Below are 16,288 nucleotides of genomic sequence, written 5' to 3' on the forward strand. Positions count from 1 at the left end.
AGCTAGGGGTGAAAAAAAATCTTTCCTCACATGCTATCCTGATGCTGAGAATATTTGCGAGAAACGAACGCGTGTCGATTGGTCGTCGCGAAACTTTTGCTGCGATTGACGTTTGTTTAACGGAAGAGTACTTAAACAAAATTCTTCAAGTGCTCTGAACTCTGAAAATGTGTGAACTTCTATAATAAAGACACTATAGCTCTCTCTCTCTCTCTTAATTTCATTCGCTGTTGCGAATTATCTAATACTTATTATTTATTATGATCATATTTATAGAATTTGAATTTGATAACGTATAATTAGGTTATCGATTTGCTGATAGATAATTACGATAAAATTGATATCTTTCTCTTTTAATCGATCCACGAAGATCGTATTCAAGGTAGATTGAGTAAAGTACTATATTGTGCTATGCTTATAAATAGATAATTTTGATACATAGATCTCTATATCTATCTCATTCATGTGACACCTGATATATACTCACAAAGATAATAGAGAAGATGGGGATACATTTTCTTCAAAATATGCTTTAGGGAACCAGGATCGCATATGCCTCGGAGATATTTTACGTCTTGATACTCAATCTTAGATCCTTGAAGTTATCTTCGCGTTAGTTTGATATGGCATAATTTTTACGTGTTTCGCGCCTTTTTCGCCAACAAAAATTATACATATATTTTCTAATATATTCTTGTATAATAGAATGGATCTCAAAATGCGCGTAGATAATATTCTTGAAATAGATATTTTTTTAAGATATAAATATTGAATAAATTTTTTCTTTGTAAAAAGATTCATTACCTTTCTCATTGTAATTATGCATATGTACTTCTTGCATCAGAATCAGAATGTAGCCTAGAAACTACAAACATGGCGTAAATGCTTGGTACAGACATTCTCCGAATGGGGGCATTGTCCAGCATTGTGGCTTGTGGAACAATCTCGTATTTCATTTCACCTTGGGCGCGTTTCACTTAACGATCGCAATGCTCGCGAGCATCATCTATCTTTAATTTTCTATGAACGACAAGGATAAAATGAAACCGTGAGCGTCGCAAACATTAAGTGGAACGCGTCCCTTGTATTTCTTCTCCCCTGCTCTCCCTTCCTTCCCTTTCATTACTATACACACATACACATATATATGGAATTATGGAATTAGGATATAGAATTACTATTAGCCCATTTGCGTTATACTTGCGTAAAGTGTATAAATAAATATTAAATACATGATATTATAACATATTGTATATTTGCAATAAGTGCGTACACTGCCAAACATGAGTATCCCTGCAAATTTGAAGAAACACAGTACTCACTGTCAACCAGGTTGGTTTTATTACTTTTATAATAAATGTAAATAATATAAGAATAACACAAAATGACAAATTGATAATTGAAGTTAATAAGGATAAAAAGGTATTGTTAGCGTTGATAAATTGTTTGGATTATGTATATAATGCCATATGGAGAAAGAACAGAAGAATTGTAATATTTTAATTAATAATTATTACAATTGTATTTCTCTTTCTTTCAAGATGTTCACGTAATGAATTGCGTCGAACGAACGCAAGGAGATGGCATGGAAAATGTGATAGCGGACAAGGTTGAGAGTAAGCAAAGCCGAAGTCGTCTAGGGGATACTCTTATTTATCATCCTACAAATCTGAAACAATTAAGATCGACGCCTCCAGTCACTCCCACTGGTACAATAGTAAATCTAGTGCCAAAGAATATTGATAATACAAAACAAGAGAAACATATTTTGCATTCCTTAAAGTCAAAAGAACCAAAGTTTGTACCATATGAGCCTTACAAGGCAGCTGTTAATCCTATAGTACCACTTGAAAAAAAGAATAAGAAATTATTAAGAAATGAGTCGCGAATGAACGCTAACATTGCACAGGTTGCTGCAATGAAAATCCAAGATAATGATGTGAGATTAAAAGATTGTGTGAAGAAAAATACAGAGAAAGTATTGGAAAATGAATGGGACAGTGAGAAACGAATGTATGAGACTGAAATCCGCAAGTTAAAAGAAGAAAACAGTCAACTTGAAACTCAGTTGAAATTTCAAGCACAGGTACAAAATGATTATCCACTTCTAATAAGAAATTTCATATTTAATATTTAATATTTATAATTCATGTAAAAATGTATATTCTCACATATACAGGTCAATGGTGAATTGAAGAACTTGTTGGTTGCTGCAGTAGGAGAGGATCTGGAAACAAGAGTTCATCTCTTAACTGAGGATAAGTTGCAACTTGCCAGAGCTCTGCTGAATTCGGCACAACATTTATCTACGCATCAAGAACAAACAGAATGGCTGGCAGGGCAATGTGAAGTTTGGAGAAGTAAATTTCTAGCTAGTAGGTAATTAACAATTATTTCCAAGATTATATGGAATTTTTATAGTTTCTATTTTAATTTCTCGTAAAATTTCTATAACAAATAGTTCCAATTTTAATGAAATAGTAATATATCACTAAAGCAAAGCTTATTACAGCTTAATGGTAGAAGATTTGGCAAGATGGAAGGCTGCACTTTGTCAGAGAACAACAGAACTGCAGGAAGCTATAAAACGATTATTAGAAGAACATAATGTTATTCGTGATACATCCCTTAAAATATATAGGTACATATAAGTTTTACAGACATTTTATGCATACTTGCTACATTGTATCTATATAATTTGATTAAATTAACAAATAAGTTTTATTTCTTTAGAATGCTCACGATTCTACGAGAAAAATTCGATCCAATAGGGACATCAAGCAAGAAACATGAATTAGTGAGTACCAATATCATAGATTTGGCACAAGGATGTTGTCAACTGACAGAAATCCTGAAAGGCAGTCTTCTCAGTGGTATCCCAGATTCAGAATTACGAAAGGAAATTAATATAATTGGTTTAGATATGAAAACACTTGCTGAAAATAACGCGGAAAAGGTAAGGTTGTTCGACTGTTCGACTGTTCCTTTATAAGAAGATATTCCATTTTGAATGAATTAATATTTAAATATTGCAGTTGTTAATGAATCAAAAATTACCCATGACCGGGAGAGAAGATATTGCCTGTTCTGCAGTAATGGGTGCGGCGGTCGCAGTTGGCGGGCAAATGTTTCTTCCACGATCTGATACTAATAATATGACATGTTGTCCGCATTGCAGTGGCGAAATTAAACAGATTTAAAAACAACTCCATCTTTTATATCTTCCATTTGACATTTTTACATTAAATATTGAATATTCTTTCATATTTGATTGCTGATATAGTTATGATTCTTCTATTTGTAATTAATAATTAATATTCTTTAAATATATATGCATGAAATTGTAGTAATACTTAATTTACAATTATATTTATAATATCTATATAAGCTAAGATCAAAATTTTCGTTATCAACTTAATTAATTTTATAAATTTTTTTCTTATATATCATTTATTTCAAATAAAGATAAAACATTTGTTTTATCTTATGATTATTTGTTTGTTTATTTTATAATACTGATAAGATAGTATTAAAACAGAGCTTGATCATTAGAATGTTGTGATCAAATGAATCAATGTTTTTGAATCATATTTTATTTTCATCAATACATAAGACTATATATGTATGTGTATGTGTATATTTGCAGTTATATCAAAATTGTTGTAATATATAAATGTGACTTTCTTTATATAAAAGTTCCTTACAAACAATATAAAAATTTCAGCTTATGGAATGTGTATATAATAAAATTTTGTACATTTTTTAGGCTCTAATGATTATCATTTATGATTATATATAATATAAGCTAAGTTCATATTCCAGTTTGCAAATAGGAGCTTTAATTTTTTATAGTCATATTACTGGTTTCAATTACATCCTAGAAATTATTTCTTTTTTATCATTATGTTCTATGTATATTATTTAAAAATATTTCTATAATTTATAATTTATAAATAATAACCAATAAAATAAACATTACCTTCAATTTAAGAATATCCTGTTTCCATTCTCCAGAACCAATAATTTTTACTGTTTCTAGTAGTACATTTGTTATTTTATCAACATTTTGTTTGAATACAACTAGGACATCAGCTGCATTAACATTATCTTCGCAATCTCTCCAACAATCATAATCAGTTGCCATTGCTACAGCTGCATACAAGAGACCTGCTTCTTTCGCCAAGAACACCTGATTTGTGATAAAATATAAATGTTACAATAATTGCATTCAAAATATATATAGTTATTAATTTATACAAGTTTCTTTATAAAAGTTTATTATAATATATAGACCTCTGGACATGAAGTCATGTTAACTAAATGTCCACCCCAAAGACGTAGAGCATTACTTTCTGCTTTAGAGGAAAAGCGTGGTCCTTCAATAGTTACTACCGTTCCACCTTTCCTTATATTATATCCTAATTTTTTTGCAGCTTGTATTAAGATTTCAGATGTTCGTGGATCAAATGCAGGCTCCATTGGTATATGGCATACTCCTATAATTTTATAAGTATTATATTTTATTTATATATACAAAAATATAAAATATACTTACCGTCGTATTTGACAGATGTTCCATCATAGAATGTATTTTTTCTAGCAAAAGTTCTGTCTATAAAGCTATCAGGTACAACTAATTGTCCTCTACTGATAGATTCTGTCAATGATCCACATGCAGTAGATGCTAATACATGAGTACATCCAGCAAGTCGCAATGCTTCTATATTAGCACGGTAATTAACTCCAGTAGGATTTATTTTATGTCCTTCACCATGCCTATATAAAACCAAAAAAAAAAAGAAGAATATCTTTAAAGTAACATAAATCAAATAATGTAACATAATATCAAATATGATAAATAGGAAAAAAAAAAAATTCTTTAATAAATAATAAATGAATAATAAAATCATAATAACCAAAAGGCCAATAAAAACCAAAATACAGATATCAATTTATATCTCAGCAATAATAGCATTTTTCTAATAGACAATGTATATCTAGGCAACAATAGTATTTTTCTAATATACAATATAAAAAAATAGATATATAAATCCAATGAATTCAAAAACTTGTTAAGATTTTTACCTGGATAACAACACTATATTTATTCCATCAATGCATCCATATTTAAGATCACTAGAGGGATAGCCAAAATCATTTTTTGCATTCTCGCGACTTACAGTATTGCTACAATTAAACGTTTTATGCAGATGATCACCCAAACCTGAGCCACTTATTATTCCTACCTAAAATTTAAAAATATATCAATAACATTAATATAACAATTTTACATTATTTTATATAAAAAGAATGTTTGGAATATATAGAAACCCATAACATACACATAACATAATATAAATATTTTTCTGATTATTTTAAAACGGCTAATTCTTGTATTGTAAAAATGTAAAATATATGATATGTATAATATATGATTATTGATATGTTGTGTGTGTTTATTCTATTATTCCCATCCTCCAGAGTTAGATCTTATAGATGACTTGGTCATTGATAAATTTTTATAATGTTAGTTAAAAAAAAATATTTTTACCTTAATTTGATTTGCCATATTAAGATATTTTACTTATTATTTTGAACCTGCAATATAATCGTTTAAATCACCGAATGATCGCACTTGTATATGATCGCGTACTGCGTATTATATAATTCTTCTACTTCGATTATCAACAGGCACCCGGCAACAGACAACACCCAGGAATCCCAGGACCCAGGCCACCCAGCTGATTAGATATAGAAAAAAATCAACATAGATCATAGATTATATAAATATGATGGAAGAGAGACATCTTCTGCATAAGTTTTATAATCATGAATTTTATGTCTATGGTTTACATTTAGGAACAGAGAATTTATTTTTCGACGTTGGCAGCTCTTAAATAAAGCTTCACATTTTCACCGTTCAAAATCTCTAAAATCAATTTAAAGTTCATCTGGATACATCATTAGGTTATTCTATAGATAGAGATCTCAAATTTTATTATTTTGCAAGAACTTTAATTGAAAAAAATTAACTCGCAAAAATGACTATGGCAATGTTGCAACGTCGTGCTAATGTAAGTATAGAACATTTGCATGCGATATGACAAATCGTCTTGACCAGTGCTAACCCTAACTTAACCTCTCATATGTGTACTATATATTTAAAAATGTGAAATCTTTGCTCAAGGTACGGTTGCCACCCGAAGTAAACAGAGTGTTGTATATCAGAAACCTACCATATAAGATTACAGCTGAAGAAATGTACGATATATTTGGAAAATATGGAGCTATCAGACAAATTAGGGTGTAAGTAATATGTCATGGAGAATGTATTCGAGTAAAGTAAAAATGTCTTTCTATGACATTTATTAAAAATACGTTTTTCTTTCAGAGGTAACACAGCAGAGACGAGAGGCACAGCATTTGTTGTATACGAAGATATATTTGATGCAAAGAACGCATGTGATCACTTAAGTGGTTTCAACGTCTGTAATCGTTATTTAGTGGTACTGTATTATCAGAGTAACAAAGCATTTAAGCGAATTGATGTTGATAAAAAGATGGAAGATTTAGATAAATTAAAAACAAAGTATAATCTAAATGATGAGAAAAAGTAATTGATCAAATATTTGTACAAGATAAAAATTTTTTTTATATGAAAGACAGTTGCGCATATGTGTGTATGTGATTTATACATATAATACACTTTTATTAAAATAAGTTACATTATGTTTTATATGTAATATGTCAATTGAATATATGAATGAATGAATGTATAATATAAAAATAGTAATTAAGAATAATATAATAAAGAAAATAAACTTTAAGTTATATGAAACAAATTTATATTTTATAGTTTAAAAAAATTTCTTTTTTCTGAATTTTTAGATTTTTATTACATAAAAACTTATTAATTTTTGTTTATTTATTTATTTTTTTGCATATGGTTAGTTTATTACCTGACTGACAAATCTTGAGATGAAGATTTTTGATGCGTGCTCACTAACATCTGTCATTGATACATGATATCTGTGTAACTTAATCGGTCGTCTCGTCTTCACATTCGTATTTTGTAAGCTGAACCTGATTCGTCTACATGGCGGCCACACTTTACATTTGAATGTTATCATTGAGTATCATTGAGCAGCTATCTGAGAAAAACAGCTGTTTTTGCGCTACTAATTATCATAAAAGAATAAAGTTTAATTCAATCGAATCAAAAGAAAGAGAAATAAAAAATTTAATGTAATTATTTTAGACTGTTTTTCATAAGATTGAAAGAATGTCAATGATTTGTTATTAACATCATATTGCGATAAAATAAAAGAATAGACAAAATATTTATTATTTCAAAATGTTGCATTATTTCAGTTATATAATCTACACAAATGAATGTAAAGCTTCACGAACATACCGATATTATGAGTAGCAAAAGGAAAATTCACGATTCGTATCGACGATGACATTAATAGCGTAACCGCGGTACTACGTATACGAGATCGAATGTATTTACTCACGCGTGCGCGAGGCGCGACGACCCACACGCACTCCCGCACGAGCGAATGTACATATACGATCTACCATTCGATATCAGTCGAAAGTGAAAACTCGCTTGACGTTCACTGCATTGCGCCGTCGCCTGCTCGCAGGCACGCTCGTTTGCAGGAAAATTTGTGGGGAAAACTCTCTCTGTCTTTCAACGACGCGTCGCGACGATTCTCGCATGCATCGTCCGCCTCGACGATATTCGGATTTTTACGAATTTTGCAGTTTGGCGATCGCGTTTGACGTTATATTTTTAATGACAGATAGTGACGCGGCGTCACATGTCATACGATTGTTGCGGCGACGGTCGCACGGTTGGCGACTCGTTCGATGCCGGTTTGCGTAACGCATTGCGTTTTGTACACGAGGACCTGCTCAATCTCTTTATCGATTCGAGACACGGCTCATGGATGCTCCTCTCTGTCATCGCTGTTATTAGCCTGCTGCTGGCCCGTTGGGTTATCCGTCCGTAGAACGCTACTATATTGTGTCGAAAGTCACTAGATTATAGAAGCGGACTCAAGTATCATCAGGCGATGACGATATGTTTATCGTACGACATGCGTTACAGACAAAAATTGCCAGCCAGCTGTTAGAGAGACGCAAGATTTGTGAATTGTAACCTTCTGTCAAGGCCTTATCCGGACTTATCCGGACGATATAAAAGTGAACGAGACTCGGATCTTTGCAAAAATCGAATATGCGGCGTATTCAAGGACTTTATCGGCGCATTAATCGCAAACGGATTCACGTTTCGTTCTATAAAATCATTAGAGCGTATCGCGACAAAGCGTGTTCGACGATACGCGATAGCCGTCGTTTTTATAGTGGCACGAATAATTATTCTTTTCTCATAAATAAACGCCTATGAAAGTCGTGCAAATGTATATTTTATACCGATCTACGTAATATTTATCGTTCGCGCTGATCTAAACATAACCACATACGAAACTCTCTCATGTATAATTTACGAATACTCTTATCACTCTGCTATATTCGTTTAAATATCGTCAGGGGACGACGTGTACCTCAAAACGAAACGAAATCAAATATACGCGCTTATTATGGCCTAAATTATTTCCAAGCGAGTTCCTAGAATTTTTTCATGACTTTTATGTTTGTCATTTTTTAATCCTAAAAATAAAAATTTCTATTTAACATTTATCGAAATATTTTTTAATCGTCGCAGAGTATATATATATATATATATACGAGCGTAACGATTTATTTCACTCGTGCAAGTGTCCTGCGCAGGCTTAGCGCGTTGCTTAGAAACGCGCGTGCAAGCATGGCATCTTCTTTTGACTAAATATCCAAACAACGACAGCGATTCAAACGTCGCGGTCAATCCATCCCGCACGAGCGCAAGATGGCGGGTGAGTAGCCGCGCGGCTGGTACTACTGTTGCCGCATGCGCAAAAGTAACCGCGCCAATTCAGTCACGTGACCGCGCCAGGCAATTCAGCTCAAACGCGCGCGACTGTAGTTTGGCGCCGAAGCATCGAGTACGAAAGGTAGTGATATATTTATATCATCGTCGTCTCTGTTACCGTCAACATCGCAGACACATCCAATATACGTTAGAATACGTTCAGGATAATGAGAAACAGGCCGATGCTGAAAAACACGAGGATTGGCGACGACGATCTGCCGATTCGTATCGAGGTAAGTACGCTTTTACTATCAAGGCTCCTACTATCGCATTGTTCTTCGTGCAAGAATTTGAGCCGGGAAAACAGAATAGCATAATAGAAAATATATTTTTTGATATTTTACGTTTCTCGAAAGTCACTTTTTTTATGCCTATGGAACCATTGTTATCGCACTATTTTTTTTTTTTTTGTGTGCAGAAGTTTAAGATGGGGAAATGGCATAATACGAGCTCAATATATCCTAATATACGTTTCTCAAAAATTATTTGATTATTCTGAGAATAATAATTTCTGTTTAAGGTTCCTTTTAAAATATTTTGTAATTGTCATAGAGAATATATACGTATGATTGTAATGATTTATTTCATTCGCGCAAGCATATCCTGCGCAGACTTGGCGCGTTGCTTAGAAACACAAGCATGGCATCTCTTTTTAACTAAATATCCGAACAACAACGATTCAAAACGCCTTCGACTCGTTCCAGGAGCGCAAGATGGCGGGTAAGTAGGCCTGCGCGGCGGACGGCGCCGGCGGGTCCTACTGTTGCCGCATGCGCAGCAGTAACCGCGCCAATTCAGTCACGTGACCACGGCAATTCAGTCCGAACGCGTGTGGCTGTGGTTTGGCGCCGAAACATTGAGTGCGAGAGATGTCGTGATTTTTTTCATCGTCGTCCCCGTTCCCATCAACGACATCGTAGACACATCAGGGTAACGAGTCTCAGCCCGATGCAGAACGATTGCCATTGCGATTACTACTGTCGATTCACACCGAGGTAAGTGCCGATTCTCATCGAGATAAGCTTTCACTTGCGCAGCTACTGTTACAACGGAATATTTGATTTTTTCAACAAATATTTTCCTGTTTTTATATCCCCCGTTAGTTTCTATATATTGCATTTTAATACGACGATCGTGGCTGCGCTGCAATTGCCTGCCGATTCATATTGAGATAAAAATGCGCTCTTTTACTCATAGCTATTGTTATTTTGCTGTTTTTCGTGCAAGAGTGACATGAGAAAATGACATAATTACAAAATTATTTTTTTCAATAAATATTTTTTTTATCTGTTGTATCAATTTGTATAAATAATTCTAATGTTAGTACATTTTTATATATTTATATATCTCTATTGAAATTATTCACAATAGATAAGATTTCTGAAACTTTTGTCATTGAAATAAATAATATATAATAATTTAGCGAAATAACAATTGCAGGAAGGAAAATTCGGCAAATATAATTTATAAATACATAACTATTTATTAATCATGTAATTAAAAATTTATCTACCTAACATTAAAGTTAAAATGATAATTATGCGCATTGACAAATTTAGCTAGCTTTAAGCTGCAGCTTTGACAGTTTAATTCGAACAAAGGGACGATGAGTATATAATTGGTTTAATATATAATCGCGATTATATTAAACAGTAGTCGAGTTTTTTTTCACGAGTCGAAAGTCTATTATAAGTAAAAGCATCCTTATCATGGACAGCGCGTCTGAGCTCCGTAGTAACAGACGTAAGTCGACTTCGAAATAAACACAGAAATAAACGTGCCAAATAGATCGGTGGCGAATGCATGTCGAAGGGAAAGCAGAAAGACGGAAACCGCGGCGATGGAATACCACGTGTCCTCATGCGACTTCTCTATTCCTATACAAGCATACAACGAAAATAGACACAGGAGGAAACGACGACCGCGGAGAGAGACTTTTTAGTGAGATGTATACTCTCGCAACGTAGAAACTTTATTCTCATATTTTCATGTAAAAATCACGAAATGTGCTTCAAAATAATTAATCTTAAATTTAGAAATACATTTTTTACTACTTTTTTTTACAATTTTTTTTTAGCCACAATTAACTAAAATTTAATCTCCTTTTAATTTTTTTTTTTTTTTTTAATAAAATTAGAAATATACTGGATTAGATATATATTATATACTAGATTATATATATATATATATATATATATATATATATATATATATATTATATACGAGCAAATTGTAAAATCAAAAAACAATTTAATCTATATCGAGATTCTCGATATGTTCTATTAGAACTCAGTATATTTGCACGTGATAATCTCCAAACTTTTTATTTAAATTTTACTATCTACTTTTTCATCATTGTCCATGTTGGCCACACATACATATACACACACATTATAATGAAGTAATATCCGATTATTACGCGATTATATAACACAATTAATTTTGTTGTTATTTTTGAAATTTATGAAAATAAGAAAAAATGTTATAAAGATATGAGAAAAATTATTTAATTACATTAACAAACTTTTTCAAATATGTTTGAAGAACTACGTAGAAGATTATCAACAAATCTTTGATTCAAAATAAAATGATTTACATTTTTTTTATGCGCGAATACTATTTTACACACAATTTTTTATAAAATAGCTTTTTTAGAGTACGGATAATTTCCGTGATCATAATTATATTTATTTATAATTTACAGTTATACTTATTACGTTTGATCGGAATGACAACAATAAATAAATACCTCGCTTTTGCCGAGTGTCCGGGATTATGTATGCCAGGATTGTTTTCATCCGACGAAAACAGCCCTTCATGAAAATAGACGACCTCCTCTCATTCCTCTCCTTCCATACTCATTTCTCCCTCTAAAGCCGCGCAATGCATGTGCGTGTGGGAATGGGGATGATGCAGTTGGCCTGAATAAAGGTCGGTAGCCGATCTAGCCCCCCCCCGGCGCGAGCGGGTTGATCACCACCAGTTTCTCCCTCTTTCTCTCTCTCTCTCTCTCTCTCTCTCTCTCTCTCTCTCTCTTTCTCTTTCTCTCTTCTCGCTGCTGTGCCACCCATCTCGGTATTGATTTTGTTAACCTTCTAGATTCTAGCGGCTCTACCCCTTCCGTTTTACTTCAACCTCTTCGTCTCTGATGAAAGCGACGACATCTTCACATGGCTTACGCAGCATTTCGTATCGGGGCGATTTATCGCGTTTTTCTATCTTACGAATGATCCTTGAGGTGAAATTTCGATATATTTTTCTGATAGGCAAGGAAAATACTGAGATATAAATATGTTGTCGATTGAATCTATTAAAAATTTTTTGATAGTTTTTGAAGTATATACACAGATAAGTATGTATGTACTATATATGTATGTACAATCGCAAACATTTTTAATAATTATAGATGTTTGGTTTATTTAAAATAGAGTATTAAAAATATTCAAATGATGAGGATGAATAATGTGATTTATTAAAGCTAATCTAGTAAATTAACATTTTGTGATTAAAAGTTTAATTTATAAAACATAATATTATAATATAGCACTATATTCAATGTTAAATTTTTATAAATATAAAGAAATATTTTTTATAATATTTTTGATCAAAATTAATTTATATTACTTTATTTTTTTAAAGTATCAATACTTGCGATATAATATTTTGCAGAAATAAAAAAATTATATTAAGCAAACTATTATTTAATAACTATTATTTAATAACAATATTATATTCATATTTTTACATTTAAATTAAATACTTTTTCGCGATCTCAATTTTGTCGGGACAAAAAATTAATACGCTGTTTCTAGAAAAGTGAGTCAGTGATATCAATCGAAAACGGTAGTGGCATCGGATATAACAAAGCGAATATATAAAATTTAACGAGCTTAAATGCAACTAATTAAATTGGAATTGTTTTGGGCCCTTTTGCTTTCAGTTCTATACTCACGTCACATTAAGCGAATGTATTTTGTAAGCGTTTCGTAATACTGGGTTTTTATTGTAATTTACGATCGAGACACTCGCATTCTTACACCCACTCGTGAACTCATTCACTATAATCGTTAATGTATATTTATACTTTTTGTTTTTGAAATTAGGTCAATTTATTGTCTCGTTATTTATGTTACAATGCATTGTAATATTTGTTTAACTATAAATAATCTATAATAAATTATCCATAACGAGACAAAGTTAGTATATATTATTTCAATTTTTTTGTGCTATTTTTTATTTGTGGATTTATTAATTAACTTAATATTTGTAACAAAAATTTTATTTTTACATTTTATGTATAATATATTTAACTTTAAATGAAAAAATATGCATATAATGATATTTGAAAAAAAAAAAATTAATATTGGAATGTTATTCTTTTTTTTATCATTAATTAAATCATTACTTAAACAATTATCAATCAAATCATCGATTAAACTTCTATTAAAATGTTTTTTTTCTTATCACTGATTAATAAGGATAATTTATGTTTTTTTTTTTCAATTTTGATGTTAATTTTTTGTAAATATTGGACATTAATTAAAGAAAAAAATGGAAAAGTGACGAATGCTTTTCTGCGATTTCGATAACTTTGCACGCACATGCATTCGCTCGTTACGCGCATATGTATAATGCGAGGCTTGCTAGCGGAATCCTAATACTGTGTATCTGTGCCATTGTGCGAATTGAATTTCAATTATATACTTAATTTACTTGTCATTCACTTGGCTCTCTTCGGGTCGTATTCGTAGCTTTTGGCGCCACTCCATCTTTGTCATCGGTCATCGTAGGACATTTTGAAAGTAGTAACTACTCATAAGAAAAATAAGAAAAACGTAAATATCTTTATCAGGAATACCAGGAATTTTTTAAATATTTCTCCACTTTTAAGAACAAATCAGAAGGAAAAAAAAATAAAAAATATATTAAAATAAAAAAATACATTAGAAAATATTAAGTAAAATTCATTGAGTCATTTTTTAAATACAATATTAATATAATTATTAGGTAAGAAATTGAACACTATATTATTGTGTAGTAGTTATAAAATTAAATATATATATATATATATATATATATATATATATAAATTATATAAAAATAATTTTATATATATATAAAATTATAATTATCAATATTAATTATAACTATAGCAGAAGTTTATATACCCGGGATTAATAATAATGATTTCGCGAATTGCTTTGCGTATCGATATAATATAACGGATATAAACAATGCAATAGTGGACATATAAAAAAGTACGCGAGAAAATTTTGATAGGACGGAAATCACACATGTCAATTGAAATAATACTCGAAGATTGTATAAATAAGGAACGTTATGAACAAGTATATCACATGACCTGTTCAGCATATAAATGCTTGTCGAATAATAATAAAACTGTTCTTCGTGCCGGTGTATCCTTGTTGTTGTGGAACGTCTACCATGTTGCGTTGACATACCGCCGAGCATGTAAACATGCGTCACTATTTCTTATAAACATATAATAGATCTGTTATATGTGTTACGTCTCTTTACGAGTTTATTTATATGAATAATCACATTTACAATTTATCTAGATGTAAAGGAGTTTAATACGCCCAACTGTGCTAATACTTTTATAATACTTTTATAATTTCAGCTAATTCTCACCAAGAATTTGTTATTTTCAGTATTCACAGATATTTAAATACATATTATATACACCGTAAGATATAAACCAGCTATGATAATGTATCTCTATTATCATCCAAAGCCTCAGGCGTGCGCGCATGTAACCTTGATAAGTGCAATGTGCTCAGACGGGCCGATGCGCACATGATTGATAAAGAGGATCTTGAATTTAATCTTAATTATGTGCTTATACGTAGCTTTAAGCGTCGGCAGCTTTGTACTCTTGTACACATTATAAAGAATCTCGTAAAACTATTCCGAGGAAAATACATAATGCATACGCTTAAATAAAGTTTAATAGAAGATTAAATAGCAGGGAGGGGGGAGGGCATTGTAAATCGCGCGCTTAATTTAATTCAATTTTTTATATTTTTTCAATAATATATTAAATAATGTTATAAACAATTTAGAAAGAAATTATATGTGAGGAAAAATGGAGTATCATAAAAAAATTACATCTTTGCTTGGATTATTTCACCAAACGCAAATGGATAAAGTTCTCAAGTGTTTTCTTTGACAGTAACATTCCATAGAATAATTTCCATTTCGAGCATGTTGCTTCCTTTTCCTCGTCACGTTACGTCAAACTGAAACGGAAGCTGAACTTGGCGCGATATCCGACGTTGAAGTTACGTTTCGATCGGAGAAATCTGTTTCGCGACGCTAAGAGGAAGCAATTATGCATGAATAATGTAACGTGAAATATTGGTATGAGAAAGAGAAAGAAATTAATTTTTTGAACTGTGCGAGAATAATTTATGTTTCTTTATGAAAAATGGAATCTAGCCAATTTTCAATACAAAACTTTTGCCGAATGTGCAAATAATTATTCTGATCTTTTTGATAATAAATACTTATATTAATGTTAAATATAATTTTGATAAAAAATTGCTAATAAAACTTAATGTCATTAAATTTATTTTGTGCTTGTAAAACATTTGATGTATTCTTGCATAGTTTAATCAGATATATTTCTTTTAGTGTTTAATTTTTTATTTTGTAGGAGATTATACGAACATATATCTAAAAAATAATGAGCTTTGTACAGATTTAATGTCCTAAAGGAGGAAATTGCCCATGTCAGACAAGTTGCTTTTTTTTTTAAAGAAAGTGAAATAATAAGTTATGATTAATTAAATATACATTAATATAACGTGCAAAATTAATTGGAGAGTAGTTTCTCATTTATAACCGTGGCTCTTGCCAGCTATACGTTACTCGTGTGATAAATACACAGTCACATGAATAATGATTTAAATGGTGCATTAAGCAGATTAAGTGGCATTGTTTTTGCGCCGCGTGGCGGAAATCTGCTTCTTAATACCTTGTAATGTCAGTATTGTTGTGGATTATTCATAATAGATTTTACGAATTCCACGAAAAGTAAAGATAGAATTGAATATAAATGCCTAAAATAATCATAATAAAGAAATTAATGCTAATAAAAATTTGTATATAAAAATTTTTTCAATAATTGCGAATAAATTGAATAATAAACGTGATATAATAACAATGTTATGAAATTTTTATAAAAAACTATATTTCTTTAAATTTTTTGGAAACGCTCTAAATACGGCGAACTTTTCCCTTTTTTAAACTCTTCCGCGATGCTCGTCGACGCAAAGGCGTTCTGGATAA

General features: G+C 31.2%; 4 protein-coding genes across 4 annotated transcripts in view; 3 read left to right on the forward strand and 1 right to left on the reverse strand.

Moving 5' to 3' along the window:
• The first annotated feature begins 922 nt into the window (after positions 1–922).
• Positions 923–3,483, forward strand: LOC126853869 (golgin-45). Its single transcript, XM_050599972.1, has 6 exons — positions 923–1,332; positions 1,542–2,086; positions 2,180–2,379; positions 2,513–2,641; positions 2,734–2,956; positions 3,036–3,483. The coding sequence occupies exons 1-6, from the start codon at positions 1,284–1,286 to the stop codon at positions 3,198–3,200; spliced, it is 1,311 nt and encodes a 436-aa protein (XP_050455929.1). The 5' UTR covers positions 923–1,283; the 3' UTR covers positions 3,201–3,483.
• Positions 3,484–3,577: 94 nt separating this feature from the next.
• Positions 3,578–7,298, reverse strand: LOC126853878 (S-methyl-5'-thioadenosine phosphorylase-like). The gene is made up of 7 exons (XM_050599993.1): positions 6,960–7,298; positions 5,552–5,741; positions 5,086–5,246; positions 4,556–4,776; positions 4,294–4,496; positions 3,980–4,189; positions 3,578–3,877 (listed from the first exon to the last, which is right to left on the reverse strand). Exons 2-7 carry the CDS (start codon positions 5,567–5,569, stop codon positions 3,839–3,841), a joined length of 852 nt encoding a protein of 283 aa, XP_050455950.1. The 5' UTR covers positions 5,570–5,741; positions 6,960–7,298; the 3' UTR covers positions 3,578–3,838.
• Positions 5,911–6,846, forward strand: LOC126853885 (splicing factor 3B subunit 6). The gene is made up of 3 exons (XM_050600000.1): positions 5,911–6,074; positions 6,188–6,306; positions 6,392–6,846. The coding sequence occupies exons 1-3, from the start codon at positions 6,042–6,044 to the stop codon at positions 6,615–6,617; spliced, it is 378 nt and encodes a 125-aa protein (XP_050455957.1). The 5' UTR covers positions 5,911–6,041; the 3' UTR covers positions 6,618–6,846.
• Positions 7,299–9,069: 1,771 nt separating the features above from the next.
• Positions 9,070–16,288, forward strand: part of LOC126853860 (solute carrier organic anion transporter family member 74D) — a 78,993-nt gene continuing 71,774 nt past the window's right edge. The window contains exons 1-2 of the mRNA XM_050599952.1: positions 9,070–9,210; positions 9,682–9,972. The gene's annotated coding sequence lies outside the window, so the exon portion shown is untranslated. The remainder of the gene's footprint in view (positions 9,211–9,681; positions 9,973–16,288) is intronic.

Source organism: Cataglyphis hispanica, chromosome 13 (assembly GCF_021464435.1).
Source record: "Cataglyphis hispanica isolate Lineage 1 chromosome 13, ULB_Chis1_1.0, whole genome shotgun sequence".
NCBI lineage: Eukaryota > Metazoa > Arthropoda > Insecta > Hymenoptera > Formicidae > Cataglyphis > Cataglyphis hispanica.

Bases quoted from the DNA above. Each gene is read 5' to 3' on its own strand.
- LOC126853869 (XM_050599972.1), top strand. From the start codon at position 1,284: ATGAGTATCCCTGCAAATTTGAAGAAACACAGTACTCACTGTCAACCA. The intron at 1,333-1,541 runs GTTGGTTTTATT...CTTTCTTTCAAG, and splicing joins CAGTACTCACTGTCAACCAG to ATGTTCACGTAATGAATTGC. The intron at 2,957-3,035 runs GTAAGGTTGTTC...TAAATATTGCAG, and splicing joins CTGAAAATAACGCGGAAAAG to TTGTTAATGAATCAAAAATT.
- LOC126853878 (XM_050599993.1), bottom strand. The intron at 4,497-4,555 runs GTAAGTATATTT...ATAAAATTATAG, and splicing joins AACATCTGTCAAATACGACG to GAGTATGCCATATACCAATG. The intron at 4,190-4,293 runs GTCTATATATTA...ATCACAAATCAG, and splicing joins ACATGACTTCATGTCCAGAG to GTGTTCTTGGCGAAAGAAGC.
- LOC126853885 (XM_050600000.1), top strand. From the start codon at position 6,042: ATGACTATGGCAATGTTGCAACGTCGTGCTAAT. The intron at 6,075-6,187 runs GTAAGTATAGAA...TCTTTGCTCAAG, and splicing joins TGTTGCAACGTCGTGCTAAT to GTACGGTTGCCACCCGAAGT. The intron at 6,307-6,391 runs GTAAGTAATATG...TTTTTCTTTCAG, and splicing joins GCTATCAGACAAATTAGGGT to AGGTAACACAGCAGAGACGA.